This window comes from Echinops telfairi, unplaced genomic scaffold (genome assembly GCF_000313985.2).
Source record: "Echinops telfairi isolate 266 unplaced genomic scaffold, ASM31398v2 ScPeMD7_17;HRSCAF=63, whole genome shotgun sequence".
NCBI classification, from domain to species: Eukaryota; Metazoa; Chordata; class Mammalia; order Afrosoricida; family Tenrecidae; genus Echinops; species Echinops telfairi.
In genome coordinates, this window is record NW_022103914.1 from 1831936 (window position 1) to 1852031 (window position 20096).

At 49.5% G+C, this 20096-nt stretch overlaps 1 protein-coding gene and 1 pseudogene across 1 annotated transcript in view; both read right to left on the reverse strand.

Annotated features, from left to right (window-relative positions):
* Nucleotides 1-2927, reverse strand: part of ADCY5 (adenylate cyclase 5) — a 180256-nt gene extending 177329 nt beyond the window's left edge. The window contains exon 1 of the mRNA XM_004712234.2: nucleotides 2922-2927. Within this exon, the coding sequence (XP_004712291.2) occupies nucleotides 2922-2927 (6 nt within the window). The remainder of the gene's footprint in view (nucleotides 1-2921) is intronic.
* Nucleotides 2928-4344: 1417 nt separating this feature from the next.
* On the reverse strand, nucleotides 4345-6633 carry LOC101643965 (annotated as a pseudogene).
* Between the last annotated feature and the right edge of the window lie 13463 nt (nucleotides 6634-20096).

The window sequence follows — 20096 nt, forward strand, 5'->3', positions numbered from 1 at the left end:
CCCCGACTCCCCTTGCGCACCTAAAATGCTCGCCGCGCCCCCTCCCTCCCAGATGCCCTCAGCCGAGGCCAAGCGGCAGACCCTACGGCTGGACCTAGGCGGCGCGCGCTCTTTCCCCCTCCCTCGCCTCCCTGGATTCCTGCGCCCCCAGCCCTAGCTCCCCTCTTTTGAATCCCCCCTTTAGTCCCCCTCCCTCCACCATTCAACCCAACTTCAGCCTGGGCGCTAAGGCCCCCCCTCCCCTGGACCGACTCGATTGGCCGCTCCCTGAGCTGTCAGACTTGGGTCCGGCGCTCTTATTGGGCGATTCTCTGGCCCAACGGCGGTGCCAAAGGAGGGCGCACCGGTTGGGGGTCGCTGGGGCTGCGACTGCAACCCGAGTCCCTGGAGAGGCCCGAGAGCCAGACCCGGAATTAGAGATGGAAAGACTGAAAATGTCTATGGCACGGGAAGGCAGTGACGGAAAAGATGGAGATACAGTGGGTGAGGCCGACGCAGCCAGGGCGGGGCGGACAGGAACGCGCGGGGGGCGGGGGCCGCGGCGGGGGACAGTGACAACCCGAGGGAGACTGACGCGCAGGACAGCGGAGCGCCCCTCTCGAGAGAGCTCTCTACCATCCGTACTTTTTATCACGTGTGATTTTCCTGACGCCCTTGTGATGGGGCCGGGAACTGGACCAGTGGGCTTGTTTCCAGCCTATAGATGGGGAAACCAATCGATGCTCCAGGAGCTCCATCAACTAGTCGCTGGACCTACAGCCCAAAGATCTTCCTGTAAGGAAGGAGGTCGCCACCTGGAGGGTTTGGGGCCAGGGGCGTGTGTCCTATCCGGATACTGCTGTACAACACCATCGACAGAGGCCAAGCGTGGAGAAAGCATCTGGGCTTGTGAAGTGGTGTGCCTACCCAATTCCTCGTGTTCCTAAGCTGCCCTGCTTGTCGCTGGGAGTGGTGTGGGAGACCACAGGTCTCCCAGTGGAGCAGGAAAGGACCTTGCTTGGCTTCCTCACCCGCCAGCCCTCTCCCTGAGCTGCTGTTGCTGCCCAAGAACCTAGAGGCCTACATGTGCTTCCCCACCTTCTCTGTTGTTCATCATCTCTTTGGGGAAAAGAGAAAACCTTGCCATAGCAACGCATTGGGAGGAGAAAAAATTCCAAGAGAGCTGAATAAGCTAACCCTTGAGTCATCCAACCTTTGAGTAATCCTCGATGGGCTAAGTCATAAAAAGCAACATAAATTTAGTAAACATTCATTGAACACCTTCCCGTTGTAAGGTGTGCAGGGCATGACAGGGCTGGGGAGAGGGACAGACTTTGGACCATGCCCTCCAGGAGCTTACATCCCAGGACTGAGAGAGCTAAAGTCCATCAATGTGAACGGAAGTTCAAATGGAGACTCTGGAGACAGAGATCATTCATTCTTGCTGCGAGGACCAACCACTGGAGGTGGAATCCGGGTCTAGCAGGGGAGGGATGAGTGAGAAGAAAGAAGGCCGAGTAATACTTACGAAACAATCACTGTATGCTTGGATATTTTATTGTAGCCCTTTTGAGGAAGGTGTTTTTCTTCCCACTCTAAAGATGAGAAAACTGAAGTATAGACTCTTTTGTACTTGCTTTAGGGCTATCAGCCACTTAAATGCCACATGACCAGAGATCTCAAGGTCCTTGGGTTCCTTGGCCCTCTTCTCATTCCCGAGCTCTCCCTAGGATACTTCTTTTAATTTAAATCAATTTTTCAAAATAACCATCCTCTTCTAACAAGAGCCATGTATATAGGTGTAATGTGGAGGAACCAGAGACATTCCCAGTCATACCACCTAGAAAACACGGTGATTTTTTAAACAAAGCATTTGTTTTTTTGTTATTTTTTTTTATTGAATAACAAGCATTTGTTATTCTACAAATCGTTCTATAGACTGATTCTTTTTGTTTCTGTTTAAGTCATTTTACTGGGGGCTCTTACGGCTCTCATAACATTCCGTACATCAGTTGGATCAAGTTTTTTTGTACATATGTTGCCATCATTTCCAAAACATATTCTACTTGAGCCCTTGGTATCAGCTCCCCCTTTTTCCCCTCCCATCCTCATGAATCCTTGATCAATTATATATTGTTACTATTACCTCGTATCTAACACTGTCCTTTGTCTCCCTTCACCTACATTTCTGTTATTTGTCCCCTTCGGGCGGGTTTATAAATCCAACCTTGTGATCGGTTCCCTTTCTCCCTCTTCCCCTTCCTCAACCATCCCCCTATTCTCATGATATTCCTATTCCCACTACTTTTCCTGAGTGGTTTATCTGTCCTGAATTCCATGTTCTTATCTGTATGAACGTGTGTTCTCCGGTCTAGCCAGATTTGTAAGGTAGACCTGGGTCATGGTAGTGGGAGGAGGAAGCATTCAGGGACGAGAGGAGTGATGTCTGTTTGGTCAGTGCTATACTGCACCCTGGTTGAATCATCCCTTCCTTATCACCCTTCTGTGTGGGGATATCCGATTGTGTAGACTGATTCTTTCTACTTATATTGTGTACTTTTATATTCTGGTTGTTTTCCATGTCAATAAATAATTATCTGTAATACCGCTTTTATTTATTGTCTCATAGAATTCCATTGCATGGATAGAGCATGATCTATTTAACCGACCCTCTTATTGGTAGACATTTTTCACTGTCATAACAGTTTATAAAAACTACTCCGGCTGTTATAAACAATGAGCATATCTGTAGATGAGTCTTCACACACATCCTTAATTATATCCTTAGGAGAAATTCCTGCAAATAGGACTATAGGTCAAAGGACAAATAATTTTTTTAAAGGGGTTTTTTCAAAGTCTCTATCTTCAGAGCTTCCCAGCTCCTAATCTGCATGCCCCCAGGCCCAGTGGAGAACTTTGCAGGGGTGCTATTTGATACCTACCAGCATCACAGGTTCAGTTCATCTCTAGCTAAGCCCATCCCTAAAGAAGCTTGCTCTTCCCTCCATTTTCCCTCTCTGACTTTGGTGCTGGAAGAGTCCTGGTGACGGAGTGGACTACCCATCAATCAGGCTGCGAATCACAGGGTCAGTAGTTTGAAACTGCCAACTGCTCTGTGGAGAAAGATGAGGCTTTCTACTCCTGTAAAGATCTACAGTCTCAGAAACACACAGGAGTGGTTCTTCCTTGTGTGACCCTGTGGGTCACTCTGAGTTGGAATCAACACGGTTGACAGTGAAGGTTTTTTTGTTTGGGTAGTGTAGTGGATTACATGTTGGACTGCTAACCATAAGGTCAGCAGTTCGAAACCACCAACACACAAGGGGAGAAAGATGCGACTTTCTGCTTCTGCAAAGATTGACAGCTTTGGGAACTTAAAGGGACAGGTCTCTTCCTATCGGAACACTATGCGTCCGAATCGTCTTCATGGCAGTGAATTTGGTTTGGAGGGAATGCCATCCTGCTCTTCCTGGTCTTCGAATTGTGGTCTCTCCTGCCCTCCTTCCCAGGCCCTTGTGTGGTGCTACCTCTGCCCTGGTTTTCTCATCTCTTCCTCCATCTAGTCGTCTTGCTGCTACCTGTAGGTTCTACTGCTCTTTGTCTGGGTAACTGACAGCCCTTCCTCCTCCCTTCCATACCCACAGACTTGTCCTCTCTGTCACCATCGGTGTTTGTCCAGGTAGACTAGAGAAACAAAATTCGTGAACACTCATATTTTATGAAAGTTTAATATAAAGGGTAATTGTACCTTAAGCATCCCAACCCAGTGCTTCCCAAGCTCATAAGTCTGACATCAGTCCATATGTCCGACATCGATCTACAAAGTCCTCCTTAAACTCACAAAACAGGCAATGATGCCGACTGCAGGAAGAAAGCTGAATCGGTGAGCGTGTAAGCATCTCAGCGCTGGCAGGGGTCTCCACGTGGTTTCTCCAGCTCCCAGGGGTGCATCAGGGGAGGTCCATGTGGCTTCTCCTCAGTACTGCCTCACAGGAAGTGAGCTTTGCCAGCTGAGGCAAAGAACTAGCTAAGGCAGCCACAACTGGTCCGACCATCAGAGAGCAAGAGACCAGACAGGCGAGGCTCACCGAGCCATTTATCTCTTTGCCTTTCAATTAATCCCACTTGTGTTCGTCGGCCAGGTTGGCAAAATAAACCTTAACTATCACACCATCTGATCCTGTCACACCCCACTGAAAACTGTCCTTAGAACAGCCTTTTCCTACCTGCCACGTTTTAAGGCCTATCACTCCCCTGAGCATTCTTCCGACAGCCACCCACCCGGAGCTGCTTTTTATACCTCGGTTACCCTTCCCTCATCCCCACATCAGGGATCAAACCAGGGCAGCTCCAAGGAGCCCTCTCTCACACTCCCGCCTCTTCTCCACACCTGCAGGGTAGGCATGCACTCACCCCTCAGCTCCCAGCACACCTTGACTGCATTGTGGCACATGCCACAGTCTATTCCCATGACCTATTTCTAGAATAGTCTCTCCAGGCTGCTGAACTCCCGGAGGACAGAGGCAGTGTCTTATTCGTTCTTGTGCCCCACTGCTTAGCCTATGATCTGGCTCATAGGTGCCAGTAGCAACTTGTTGGATAAACAAATGGGGAATCTGAGGATTCATGAGCCAGCCAAATGGGTTATGACCAAATAAACAAACAAACTTATGACCATCGAGTCAATTCTGACGCGTGGCCAGCCCTATAGGGCTTGGTAGAACTGTCCCCGTGGGTTTTCAAGACTGCAACTCTTTACAGGAGTAGGAAGTCACATCTGTCTCCCGAGGAGGTTTGGAACTATTAACCTCACTGTGAGCAGCCAAGTGAGTCACCAGGACAGTACGGAGGCCCCATGAGTGGACTGTGAAGTAGGGCAGTATGCAGTGTGAGTGAAGATGGACAGCTAAGCTGGTCTCAAATACAGCCCTAGGAGGTTGGACTTCAATGTAAAGACAATGATATCGCAAAAAAAAAAAAAAGTAAAGACAAACAACCCCAACGTGCCATTGGTGGATTGTAACCCATAGCAACGCTTTAGGACAGAGTGGAACTACTGCCCAGCCTCCCATAGGAGCAGAAGCCATCACCTTTCTCTCGACAAACAGCTGGTGGTTCCAACTGCTGACCTTGAGGCTAGCCAGCCACTGCGTGACCGATTGCAACACCAGGGCTCTGTAAAGGCTGCGAGAAGCCCTGAGTCTGGGGGATGGTGTGCCTGTTACATTTCAGGAGCCAGGCTCTGCTAGCCAAGCCAGAAGACCCTGGTGTCGGGAAGCTATTGCAGAGCAGAAGTAGGTTGAGCATCCAAGTGCCATGATGGGAATGCCCCATTGGCTGCTGGGAGACAAGCAGAAGGCTGAGGAGAACACACAGGAGTCACGCTCTAGGTTGGCCACAGCAGGGGTGCTCCAGGGCAGAGGACACCCAAGGTCACAGCCAAAGCAGAGGTTGCCCCCCCAACACACACACCCCCTTAAATCGTTGTTTATTGGTAGCGAGCTGTAAAGGGCGATGGAGTTAGCATACACAGACAACACCGCACACCACCGTCAGAAGGGCCATGAGAGTGAGAGGAAAGCGTGGCCTGGAGCCCAGGTGGGGCCCTCCCATCAAGAGGTGGGCATGGGAGGGGGCGGGGGGCCTGGAGTGTTGAGGGGGCAGCCTGACACCACCTCCAGAGGGACTCGCTGGCTGCAGTCCCAGCCTGACCGCTTGCAGTGTACTTCCCTCGGCAGGCAGGCGAGGCTGTTGGCCAGGCTCGCTTGCTGGACTCCTCCTGGGCCGCCTTCAGGTTCTCCTGCTTGCCACCCCAGGCCTTCAGGGCAGATGCCTGCAGGGCTCGCCCGTAGGAGAAAGTCAGGGCCCATGGCTTCAGCAGGGGGCACTTGATGGCGTTGAGGTGGATGGACGCCTCCTCCTGGCTCTGGCCTCCAGACAGGAAGGTGGCCCCGTAACAGCAGGGGGCACGGTGCGGCACAGTGTAGTGATGATTGCCATGGTAATCGCCTCGTGGGAAAACTTCTGTGTGCAGGCATGGCCGGGGGTGACCAAGGTGCCTTCCAGGTAGACGTGGTGGTCACCCAGGGCCTTGTAGACGGCAGCCGGCACCTTCTCAGCGACATACTGGCAGCGCTTCAGGTCATGGTCGCCGTCGGGGAGGATCTCAGGCTCCACAATGGGCATGATGCCATTCTGCTGGCAGATGCTGGCATAACGGGCCAGCGCGATGGCATTTTCCATGATAGCGAGGGCTGAAGGGGTATGTTTGCCAGTCTTCAGCACACAGCACCACTTGGCAAAGTCAGCGCCATCTTTCTTGTACTGGGCACAGTGCTCAGACAGCCTGTCCAGCCCTTGGGTGGTGGTCTCACCGTTCGTTCCTGCCAGGGGCACCACACCCTTGTCACCTTGATGCCCACGAGCCCGCCCTCGGATTTGATAACCTGGGGGGAGGGGCACCCGTCATCCGCCTTCTGGTAGAGTCTCACGGAAGAGGAGGACGCCCCCAATGCAGGGGTTCACCCAGTCATCAGTGGTCAGCAGCAGCTGGCGGTAGAAGCCGTGGTTCTCTTCGGTGTTCTTGGTCCCAGTGGACTGCAGCCGCTTGGCAATAAAGCAGAAGTTTTTAGGACAAACTCCAGATGGGCACATGGTGGCGTTCTATAGGACACCAACCCAAGACCAATCGTCTCAGGCCTCATACCTCCCTGAAATGAGTAGCTGGGGGGCCAGAGGTGAGGGCATGACAGACACCCACCAGCACACAGGGGCCCTTTGGGAGACCATCTGTAGGCAGACAGGCACGCCCCTTTCCTGTCCTGCCCCAGTGCCCCTTCAGGATTTCTCTGTTCTTCATTCCTCAGTCCTTCTTTTAGATTACATATTTCTAGAAGTGGGTACCAGTAATATTCCCTACCCAAATATACGAACACACACACACACACACTACTTAAGATTCCACCATTAGACAGTCATGTGTTCAGCGGATGACCATGCTCTTTAAGTGAATGCATACACTTTCTGCAATAGACCATTCATAGAGACCAGAAGTCGAAGGGCGGTTACCGGGGGCTGGGGAGTGGATTGGGGAAAGGAGAGGAGTAGAGCATTTTTGCTTAGTGGATTTAGAGTTTCTCGTTGGCGTGATGAGAATGTTTAGGAAACAGTTAACAAATGCTTATCCAGTCCTGTCCCTGTACTTGCTACCACAGAACTACATACTTTAGAATGGGAAGTTTAATGTTATGTTTGAGGGAGGCTTCAAAAAGGTTTGTGGGAAAACCCCACTGCCTTTTGATTCCACATTTCCCCCAACACGTTAAAGTCCCATCACATGTCTTACCACAAAAAACAAACACAACAACAAAACAGCCGTTTGAGCCCACCCTTTATGGGAGGCTGTCGGCTCCCAGAAAACATTAGGGTCTCAGAAACCCACAGGTGCCTCCTACTCCCTCATTTGTAGGGTGGACAGCAGTCAGAATTGACTCCAGGCTAGTGGGCTTGGAGTGTTCGATGCTGTTGTTGCTGCTGTTTACGAACACAAAGGGCGTTGTGAGCCCATTCAGTGGTCCCCGCAGAAAAAGACCTATCAATCTGTCCCATAAAGATGACAGCCCCTCGGCCCCCATCATCCGATGCAGCAGTTCCACTCTGTAACACCTGGCATCATCTTGAGTCTTTAGAGGTCCTCCAGCACCACCAGTCAGTGTGAAGCAGCAGGCCACCTCCACTAACAAGGAGCTCAAACATAACCACCATGGGAGGGTGCTGCAGGACCAGGCAGGGTCTCGGGTCTGCTGGGCTGAAGGCTGGCCAGGCGATAAGAGTTGTAATCTACGGCCTTACCACCCCCAGCGCGCCTGATCTCGGTCTGTCTCAGAAGGTGAGCAAGGCCAGTCCTGAGTAGTACTTGGAGATAAGTGTTGGAACGGACTTGAAGCACCTAAGGACTACACTACTCGTTCAGAAGCCAATGTGGGGTCATGAGTGCTTTGCCGTGTAGGAGAGCCATGCATTAGGTGCAGTAGGAGAGAGCGTTTGGGGGCCTCTGCATATTTCCTGGGTCAAATGAAACCCTCAATTTGGAGATTCGGAGAAGAGGATTCTATGTCAGTGCTTGGGAGCCGGACCCAGGAGGGCAGATGAAGGCTGCTTAGGACTGCGGGCCAGGAGCGAACCCCGTGCCCTGCACAGCGTGGCCTGCCACGTGAGGAGCGCGAGTAAGCTCCTCCCCAGATGTGAGTTCTTCCCCTCGAGAGCATAGGTTCTCCCAAGGGTGGAAAGGACCTGCAGGACCATCCTAGTTCCTCAACTCGGTAGAAATGGCTCGACCTTGAGGGCAAGCCTCCATCTTCAAACTCAAGTGACCAGCTTCTCCCAGGCAGAGCTACGTAGCATCCCCCAAAGTCAGAAAGCAGCTGACAGAAGGGAGGAATGGGAGTGAGGAGGGCTGGTCAACCTTACGGAAGGGGGGGTCCAGTGTCTTAGCCAATGGGACCCAGCTGGCCGAGGTCCCTGGGAACCACCTCTACCCATCCTGCCCCCTCACCCCCTGGCTCTGAGGGGAACCCAAGGATGTCATGAGCTCTCGGGCTTCCTCTTCTTGGAAATCAAGAAAGAAGTTTGCCATTGGACAGCTGGGGAACCGGCCCTAAGCTGTTTTCCAGACTTTAAGCTCACCTCCAAGCCTCTGAGTACCAGGCCTCCCAGAACAGGAACTATTCAAAGAGCTCAGGTTGGAGCTGAGGTGGAAATGGCTGTTAATAGCGAGCCTGCCACTCTCCCAGGTGTCTCCATTTGCATTTTAATGGCGGCGGCTAATACCTCCAGCTGAAAGGGTGACTAATCTGTGCGTTCAATTGCTACTGGAGGTGAGTGGGAGACCCTACGCAGCCAGCCAGCCTTCTTTCCTTGTCCCTGGGGTCACTCCCCAGGACAGCACCTGGTCGGCAGCTGCCTCCAGCCTCCCGTGCCCACATGCCATCTCTGCCTGCTCTTGATTTTGCTGCTTCCTTGCACTTTCTCCTAATGGCTTTTATGTCTTGGTTTTGTTTTTTACTTAAAAGCCTAGGAACATCCCCGTGAGTCTTTTTTTTTTTCAACACCAATAAACTGAATGGCCACCTTAGGCAGAAGCCTGTGCTGGACACGGTCTGATGTGGGTAGCCCAAGAAATATGATAGCAAGGCCCCTCAACCCCACCCAAGGAGTCAGAAGTGAGAGATTCCCAGAAAGAACTGGAGAACAGGGCCATGTCCGCAGAGGTGTGCCGGCAGCGACTGCCCAGAGCCTCTTTCTGTGCCAGACAAGAGATGGAGAAATCACCCTGCACCACCAGCCGCCGGCCGGCCAGTCAAACGCCCATGTGTGTCCGGGTCCAAGCGTGCCCCATGGAGGTTTCACTTAGATTGCCAGGCCTTTCTTCTGAGACACCTCTGGATAAACTGGAACCTCCAAGTTTTCTGCCAGCAGCCAAGAACTTAACCGGTGGGCCACATGGGTTCCCTTCTGTGGTAGTTACATAAACTGTTGTCAAGTTGAGACTATTAAGAGTGAAGGGGTAGAGTTTAGCTTGCCAATCAGGTCACAGCTTGATGACCTCATTTGGAGGCACTAAGGAGATAAATAGCTCTCTGGAGGTGGGACACATGCTCACTCTCTGCTTGACGTTCCTGTGGACAAGACACATGGAGCCACGCTAGAGCCCTGAGCTGGAGGAGCCAGGTGGAGACCCACGCCAGCACTGAGATGCTTCCACTGCCACTGGATCCCAGACTTCCCACCCACTGGCCTGTGATCTTCCTGAATTTGGCATTATTGCATATGTTTTGTGAGTCTGAAGAGGAATTTGTAGACTGGTATCAGACATATGGACTAATATCAGACTTATGGACTTGATCTGATCTGGGCTGGGATGGTTTCTCTTTTTTTTTTTGGTTTCTCAATAGTCAATTGCTCTTGTACCTAAAGCTCTTTCTAATACACTTATGAGTGTCTATGAATTTGTTTCTCTAGTCAACCCAGACTAACACACCTTCTAAAGTCTGCATCCCCACACCAAAGTCATTGAGTCCCGGACTATAAACCTTTACATAGCAGAAAACCTCATCGTTCTTCCAAGGACTAACTGATGGGTTTGAACCGCTGATCTTGCAGCTAACAGCTTATTGCATAACCCACTAAAGTCATCCAAAAGACCACACCAAACTCACTGCCATCGAGTTGAGGCTGACTCGTAGCAACCCTGCAAGACAGGGTAGAACCACTCCTGTGAGTTTCTGAGACTAACTCTTTACTGGAGTAGAAAGCCTCACTGTTCTCCCAAGGCACAGCTGGTGGTTTCAAACTACTGACCTTGCAATTAGCAGCCCAATTCTCATAACCACTATGTCCCAGGAATCCTCCACTCAGTCACGGGGCTCCTTGAAGTTGACATAGGGGTTGGACAAACAACTTTTGGGTGCAGCTGTGAGCATTCAAAACATTCCCAAACTACTATGAAACCCAAATCCACACAAAAAAACACTGCCGGATCTTATTTATATGAATGTGGTTTTAAGGGGAAAACTCACAGCCATCGAGTCAATTCCAACTCACAGTGACCCTATAGGTCAGGGGAGAGCTGCTCCTGTGGGTTTCCAAGGTGTAAATGTTATGGGAGTGGAAAGCCTGCTTGTTCTGCTGACTTTGCACTTACCGGTCCAACACGTTACTTACTATGCCACCAGGGCTCCAGCGGGAAGGGGCGGGGTGCGGGGGATGGTCCCCAATTCATGTATTTTTTATGGAGTCCTCTTTTACTAACTCTTAAATGGGACAAAGACCAAAAACAAAAGGCATCCAGATGAGGGAGCCCACCAGCACAAGGCCATGATCGTGTCTGAATGATTCACAGCCTTCTGGCTAGGTTACAGATCAGGGAAAAGAAAGCCTGTCCGAGAATCATGCCTGAGCGTGCTCGCTCACTGAAGTCAGAGCTGTAGAAGCAGGATAGGGGCCATGACGATGATACGTGCACTGTTGCGGATGAGACCGGTCTATAGGATTGGTTCTGAGGCTCTCTGACCAGCTTGGTCTGCGCCTGACTCAGACTCTCACCATCACAATGTCCATCCCGGGTACGTATATACGGATCCCAAGCAAGTCCCTGAGGGCAAGACTGCCCCCAAAATTCACTTTAAAACTCACCCTGCCTGAGGGCAAAGCTTTTGACATTGCCAGCTGTGTGCTCAGAAAGAACTCCTTTGAGGCTGAGTCTGTGTGCAGGTTCAACACGGATTTAAGGCTCCCACAGAGAGCCAGGGGCTGCCGGAAGAGCACACAGATCTGTCTTGGAGGAAATGCAGCCAGAATGGTGCTTAGAAGACGCAAGGATGGTGAGGCTTCGTTTCATGGTGTCAGGAGGTACTAGGCCCCGGAGAAGGACATCATACTTGAGGGGCAGTGAACCAAAGGGAGACCCTGAGTGAGATGGAATTGACAGAAGCTGCAACAATGGGCTCAGGTAGAACTGCGCCAGCATCAGCAGGCCTCCGCAGCGTTTCGTCCCGTTGAACGTAAATGTACCAGGAGTTTGAGCACAGCACTTTGTAACGGCGAAGAGGAGGACAACCACTGTAAATCAGAGCCTTCCACAGCCTAGTGCTCACCGTTTAAAGGTCCACTACCGTGTCCAAACGAGGCAGCTCTGTAGAGAGAAGACAGTGACCGCCGAGGCCGGTGGAGGAAACGTGGGGATGGGAGGTAATGGGGGGACACTGCTCATGGGGACACAGCTGCTTGTCAGAGTAATGAATGCTCTACAGTGTACGGTACACACATTGAGAGGATTGCAGTGGATGAGTGGAAACAAAATGTGCATGAATCATTGAATGTAAGATGGATGATCTGCTCTGCACACCTTCACCTAATTCGCAATAAAAATCCCCCCAAATTCCAAAATTATGGTGATGGTTCTATGACTCTAAAAACCACTGAGTCGTATACTTTAAGTGGATGAACATTAGTATATGTAAATCATATCTCAATAAAACTGTTAAAAAAGGAAAGGAGTTGGTTCTCCCCAAATTGGTAAATAATGTAAAGCAAAGTTCAGAATGGACTCTCCTTGACTCAATGACGAGAGTGGTTTAATTTTGACGGCAGCAGATGGTCAGGTCTTGATTGTGCTGAGCGGCAGGTTGGATTCGAACTACAGCCACGCGCTCTAGCGTTGCTCCTACCCTGTTTCCCTGAAAATAAGACAGTGTCTTCTATTAATTTTTGCTCCCAAAGATGCTCTAGGTCGTATTTCCAGGGGATGTCTTATTTTTCCATGAAGAATATGGTACACATTTACTGTTTGTTTTATGAAAAGAGACCTCACACTTCCTGTCTGCTCCGGATGCGCTGTGGCCAACAGTGAGCTGCGCGGCAGCGCCCGCCACTTACGGCTGAGAGTCCAGAGTTACGGTAGCTTGAGGGGCCTTTTTTTCAGGGAGGTCTTATTCTCTGGAGGATGCCTTATATTTCAGTAAGAGGCTAAACTGTAAGTAGGTCTTATTTTCGGGGAATGTCTTACTTTCAGGGAAACAGGGTCCAGGGCTCCCAAAATGTTCATAAATGTAATCGTTATTTTTTAAATGAATAATTTATTATGATCCAAATCTGTCTACACACACACATCAGAGAGCCCATATAGAACACGGTAGAGTTGGCCCTGTGAGTTTCCCAGCCTGTAACTCTTTATGGAAGCGGTTGCTAGCTGCCGGCAGGCCCTTCCGTCACAGACTTACACACAGAATGGAAGACTGCCCCGCCCTGTGCAGTCCTCAGGAGAGTTAGCCTTGAACCCATCGTTTCAGCTACTGTGTTGAGGCCCTGAGGGCCTTCCTCTCCTTCAGTGCCCCTGTGTGTTATTCTGGGTTGACTAGAGAAACAAATTCATAGACACTAATGTGTGTAAGAGAGAACTTCATAGTAAAGAGCAATTGTACATTAAGAAAACAGCCCAGCCCAGTCCAGATCAACTCCGCAAGTCCAGTATTACTCCGTATGCCGATATTGGTCCGTACATTCCTCTTCAGACTCATGCAGCTATACAATGATGCTAAATGCAGGAAGATCCCAGGCCAGTGGATGAAAAGTCTTGTGGATGCAGTGGCAGTGGACGCATCTGAGCACTGGCGTGGGTCTCCATATGACTCCTCCAGCTCCAGGCTCTGGTTCCATAAGGGGTCTCCACGTGGCTTGTCAGCAGGAAGAAAAGCAGAGTGTCTGTGTATAGCTAGCCTCCAGTGAGCTATTTATCTCCTTCGAGCCTCTAAATGAGGTCATCAAGCTGTGACCTGATTGACAGGTGAGACTCCACCCCTTTGCAAATTGACAGGAGATTCTGTAACTGCCACGCCCTCTTAGGTATTAGTGAGCTAAAATGGACTGGTATTGACCATTTTTCATCGGAACTCATGTGATTGACTATACCATAGTCAATTGACGATGATGTAATCAAGAAAAATGACGTGACCTTCATTGTCAGAAAGGACATTACAAAATCATTCATGAAGTACAATGCTGTCTGCGATAGGATTATATACATCTGCCTTCAGGAAAATTCAATCAATACAACTATTCTTCAAATTAATGCACCAACCATAAAAGTTAGTGATGAAGAAGCTGAAGAATTCTACCAATGACTTCAGTCAGAAATTGATCAAATATGAAATCAAAATACGTTGATAATTATTGGCGATTAGAATGCAAAATTTGGAGACAACGAGGAAGGAACAGTAGTTGGAAAATATGGACTTGGTGAAAAAAATGAAGCTGGAGATGGTATGAAAGAATTTTGCAAAACCAATGACTTGCTCATAGCAAAGACCCTTTTTTAACAACACAAAGGGTGACTAAACATGTGTACTTCTGTCTACATCTGTGGGAAGACACAATGGAGAAGCTCAATATCAGCAGCAAAAATCAGGCTGGGGACGGGAGGGAATCAGGCCAGGGGCCCACTGTGGAACAGGCCATCAATTGCTGAGTTAGTTAATTGTGCCAACCTGGCCAAAATCTCATGTGGGGCTATAATGTATTAGTCTAGGTACTTTAGAGAAACAAATCCATAGCAACTCATGTATGAGAGTTTTATGTAAAAAAAGTGTGCATCATGAAAACATCCCAACCCAATGCTGCCCAAGCCCACAAGTCCAACATTAACCCATTAACCCAACACCAGTCCACAAAGTCCTCCACCTCACAAAACAGAGGCAATGATGCCGACTGCAGGAGGAAAGCTGAGTCAGTGAACGAACAAGCATCTCAGCACTAGCAGGGGTCTCCACATGGCTGCTCCAGCACCCAGGGCTGCATCGGGATAGGTCCATGTGGCTTCTCCTTGGGGATGTCTTATAGGAAGTCAATCTTGCAAGCTGAAGCAGGGAGCTGCTAAGGCAGCTGCACCCTGGTGCGACCATCACAAAACAAGAGACCCGAGAACTAGAAAGGCAAGGCTCACCACCCATTTATCCCTCCGCCTTTCAATTAGCCCCACATGTGATTATCAGTCAGGCTGGCACAATTAACTAACTCAATTGCTCACATGTAAATTCAGATAAAGCTGAAGAAAATTAAAACAAATTCATGAGAGCCAAAATATAACCTTGAGTCTGTTCCACCTAAGTCTCAAAAATAGATTTGATACATTGAACACTAATGACAGAAGAGCTGATAAGTTGTGGGAGGACATGAAGAACATCATTCATGAAAAAAGAAAATGCTTATTTAAAAAACAGGAAAGAATGCTCTTAGATTTTTTGGTTGTGTAAACCTTCTCCTTTTTAGCAGGCACTTTCATGGAAAGACATACACAAGTTTTTTGAGCCCTCTACCCATAGGGCACCCTGAAAATAAATAAATATATAAAAATAGAAAAGAAAAGATCAAAGTGGATGTCAGAAGAGACTCTACAACCTGCTCTTAATCATAGAGTAGCTGAGGCAAATGGAAGAAATTATGTAATCAAAGAGCTGAATAGAAAATTTCAAAGGGCAGCTCAAGCAGCCGAGGCCACATATTATAATGAAATATGCAAGTACCTGGAATTATAAAATCAAAAGGAAAGAACCAGCTCAGCTCATCTTAAATGGAAAGACACAAGAAAAAATTCAAGCCGCTGGTTGCAATATTGAAGTATTCTATGGGCAAAATATTGAATGATGTAGGAAACATCAAGAGAAAATGGAAAGAAGACACAGTCGCTATACCAAAAAAACTAGTTGACATTCCACCCTTTCAGGAGGTAGTATATGAGCAAGAATCATTGGGTGCCGAAGGAAGAAGTTCTAGCTGCACTGAAGATGTTAGTCAAAAATAGGGCTCCAGGAACTGATAAAGACTAATTGAAATGTTTCAGCAAACTGAAGAAGCACTGGAAGCACTCACTCGTCTATGCCAGGACATTTGGAAGACAGCTCGTTGACCAACTAATTGGAAGAGATCCATATTTGTGTCTATTCAAAAGGGTACCCAACAGAATGCACAAATTATAGAACAATCCCACTGACATAACACGCCAGTACAATTTTGCTGAAGATCATCCAACAACAGTTGCAGCAGTACACTAACAAGGAGCTGCCAGAGGTTCAGGCCGGATTCAGAGGAGGACATGGAACTGATAGGTAGGAAGATTAGGGATAAAGGGAATTGTCTCACTGAATGCCTACGCTAAACAAAAATTAGCTGGCCATGCCACAATAAGGGGGTTGGGAAGAAATCAGGCACACATGAGACATCTATGGGGATGACCCAAAGCTGGGCATGCTCAGACCAAGGTGAAGGTGAACCTGGGCACACAGGTAAAGGTCAACATGGACACACACACTAGATGCCAGCAACATTACATCACACGTGCGCCTGAACTTAGCCACTGAGAATAGCCAATACCTTCAACCACGCCCCTCAAGTGGGGTAGGAGGGGATAAAAAGCAGAGACCAAGGGCAGCCACTCTCGTTCTGCACTCTTGTTTCAGAACTTCTAGCACGTGGTTTTTCGCACTCCCCTGAAGTAGCCACCTTCAGCTGAGCACTCCTGCATGGTCCCCCGTGTGGCCTTGCTAGCTTTCCAGAGATAGCGTGTACTATCTGAGCCTGCGATAGATGAAACTTCCCTTCTAAAAAGTTACTTGGATTTACAAAAGTGCTTTTGCGGCGTGAACTCTTTCAGCTTTGAGAAGCAAGAACCCAGGAAAACCCTCCCAGAGACCTAACAGAACAAGGGATCTCAGTGCTGATGTCAGCTGGATGTTGGCTGAAAGCAGAAAATACCAGAAAGATGGTGACTTGTGTTTCATGGACTATGCCAAGGCCTCTGACCGTGTAGATCATAACAAACTGTGGATAACTTTGGAGAAGAATGGGAATTTCAGAACACTTCATTGTGCTCCTGTGGAACTTATACAGGACCAGGCAATACTGCCTGGTTTAAGATTAGGGAAGGAATGTCAATCGTTTCTCAGCCTTTTGGCTAGGATCAAGTCTAGGAATGCCTCAGAGTTGTAGCTCTCCTCATACTTACTCGGTCTATTTGCAGAGCAACTAATCAGAGAACTTGGATCGTATGAATAAGAATGTGGTATCAGGATTGAAGGAAAGCTTATTAACAACCTGAGATAGCAGATGACACAGCCTTGCTGGCTGAAAGTGAGCAGGACTTGAAGCACTTGCTGATGAAGATCAAGGACTGCAGCCTTCAGGGTGGATTACACTCAATGTCAAGAAGACCAGAATCCTCACAACTGGACCAATAGGTAACATCCTGATAAACGGAGAAAAGGCTGAAGCTGTCAAGGATTTCATTTGCTTGGATCCCCAACTGATGCTCATGAAAGCAGCAGGCAAGAAGACATCAATGGACTGCAGCACAAGACCTCTTTAAGTGTTGAAAAGCAAGGATGTTGTTTTAAAGACTAAGGGGCACCTGACCCAAGTGAGAGCCTTTCCCTGGCCTCATCTGCATGTGAAGGCTGTACCCTGAATGAAGAAGACAGCAGACGAATGGAGGCATTTGCATCGTGGTGCTAGAGAAGAATATTGAAGAACGCGCCATGGGCTGCTAGAAGGGCAAGCCAGCCTGCCTTGGAAGAACTAAGGCTGAGTGTTCCTTAGAAACAGGGATGGTGAGATTTCAGCTCACATCCTTTGGAGATGTTGTCCGGAGAGACTGGTCCCTGGAGAAGGTCATCGTGTTTGGTAAAGTAGAGGGGCAGCAAAGAGAGGAAGGAATGACACTAAGGATGATGGGCAGGACGGACAGTGTTTTGTTCTGTTGTGCAGAAGGTTGTGTGTGGATTGGAACCGACTCGATGGTGCCTCACCACAACCTACATGGGCTCCTTCTCTTGACAACATAAACATGTGTTAGGAAAATGGCCTGCATGTGTGGGAGGAGCACGCTTATTTTGCACAAGGCAGGGCTGGGTAGATCGATTGGTGGCCCTCTTTTAAGATCTCCTTGGTTCTCAAGGGTTCTCAGCCCCTGGGTTTAGATTCCGTGGTGTGGCTGGGTCTACATCATGGGTAGGGATGGGAGCCCATTAGCAGAGAGTCTGAAACACCCTTCCGAGGGCCCCAGGGTGTTTCTACCACTTCAATTGTTCAGCCAAAATGGCACCCTTCCTCCTCTGAAACCAAATGGGCTTTGCTGAGATCAGACCCAGCACAGAAGCCAGTTGGCAGACACTCGTCTCTAGCAAATGTAATTAAAGGCAGCAGCAAGTAAGTGCCTATTAATTTTTCATTAGAAAAGTCCAAGGCAACCTTCTTGGAAGACAACATCATGGAACTTCAGCTTTCGTTGCGGAAGTCTTGTTTCTCCCCCTCTCCTCTCGTCTCTCCCTCGGGACAGGGCGTCTACAACCTCCTTATCCACAATCCCTATACTCTTCTAAAGTCATTTTGTCCTGTCTCCTGTCTCAAATTACCCCCAGGCCTTTCTTCACATGATCTGGTCCTCACTTCACAACACCGAGGTCCCTGGTGGTGAAGTTAAGCACTTGGCTGCCAGGTGGATGGTTCAAATCCACCGGGGAGAAAGCTACGGCAGACTGCTTCTGGGAAGAAGTAATGTCTTGGAAACTCTATGGGCCGGTTCTGTTCTATCCTATAGGGTCACTATGATTTGAGAGACAGGGGTGGGTGACACAAATGATTTGAGCTCTGCTACTAACAAAGGCTGAAATCCACACGGGAAGCCAACTGAAAACTGGCTCACCGCCACTGAGTCGATGCCGACCCACAGTGACCCTGCAGGACAGGGCAGAACTGCCCTCTGAGTTCCCACGACTGTAACTGCTGACGGGTGTGCAAGTCCTTTCTTTCTCCTGCAGAGTAGCTGCCGGGTTTGAACTGCTGACCTCATGGTTAGCAGCTCAACGTATCACCCGCTCTGCCACCAGGGCTCCACGATGGAGTAAGGCCTTGCTTCCCTACGCTTATCCAACCAACAAAACCATACTCACTGCCATCGAGTTGATGCTGACTTATGGCGACCCTGCAGGGCAAGTAGAATGGCCCTCAGGAGATTCCGAGACTGTAATCTTGATGGGAGTGGACAGCCTCCTCATCCTCCGAGGAGCTGCTGGTGCTTTCGAACTGCTGACCTTGTGGGTAGGAGCCCCGTGCATCCCCACTGTGCTCCCCCGGGAAACTCTGCAGCGCTTCCACTGGGACACACAGGGTTGCCGTGACTCCGAGCTGTCTCAGGGTTAGAGTTAGTTTGTCTATTTTTCTGTATAAAGTCTCCTTGAACTGTGGTCAAATGCCATGTTTATCATTTGAACTCTCTTTCAAATGTCCTTGAGAGATTACTATTCCGAGATGAGTCCTTTAGAAAAGAAAATAGTGCTTAAAAAAGAAAAGGAGGTGAAAATGTGTGCTTCCTGATGTGTTTGTTTTGTTTAACCACGGGCAATGTGCTGAGTGAAGAGGAGGGGTGCGGGGGATCTAGCCCGAGCCACGGTCTCCCCATGACTTGTTGCTGTTGCGAGGCACCCTCGAGTTCACCTGCCTCGTGGGGTGTTCTTGGCTGTCTTCACTGCAACAGCTCACGGGGTGTGTTTGAACTGCCAACCTTTTGGCAGCATCTGAGCGCGTATCCGTGGCCCCACCAGGACCCCTTCTCTCCATTGCTTCACAGGGCGACATAGCCTGTCTGACTCCCAGGTTGCTGCTTTTCTTCCTCGCCTCCTTACTAAGGCCTGAAGGGACCTTGGTGGTGTGGAACTGCTAACCACGAAGTCAGCGGTTCGAACCCACCCGCTGCTCCACCGGAGAGAGATGAGGCTCTCTACGCTTGTAAAGATGGAGAGTCTTGAAAACCCAGCGGGCGTGGGGTTTGGGTTACTAAGGCTTTCCACTGGGAAGAAAACAGCCTGTCCATTCTGCACAGAGGGGGGCGGAGGGGGTAAGGCCCAGACTACCTGGGAGGTTCTACACTCCACCTCTTCACCTCAGACAAGTCACTCCACTTCAAGGAACCACAGTCCTCAGCAAAGCTCATCATCCTGCCCTCCCTCCCTCCCTTGAAGAGGAGCCCTGGTGGTGTAGTGGTTACGGGCTTGGGCTGCTAACCGCAAGGTCTGCAGTTCAAAACCACCAGCTGCTTCACAGGAAAAAGACTTGGCTTTCTAGTTCCTTAGCCAAACTCACTGCCATGGAGTCAATGCTGACTCATAGCGACCCCTGTGGGTTTCCAAGCTCGTATCTGTTTAAGGGCATAGGAAGCCCATTCTATCTCCAGAGGAGCTGCTGGTGGTTTCCCACTGCCAACCATGCTGATCACAGCCCAACTCAGAACCAGTCTAGGAAATCCACAGGGGGCAGCTCTGCCCTGTTCTGTGAGTCCCTCCCTTGATGGCTTGTGAGGAGCTCCTGGAGGAGGTTGTGAATCCCCTCTGCACATCACTCACCCTTAGGCTCGATGGCAGCACTGGTAAGAAGAGAGCCTTCCTGGACGCCTTCTTGATGGACCCAGATGTTCACCTAGGAAGTCAGTACCGCAGGAGCTCCATCTCTGGGTGGCCAGCTGTTGTCCCTGTTGACAGACAGCTGTGAGATGTCTGTGCTGCACGGGCTTTCCT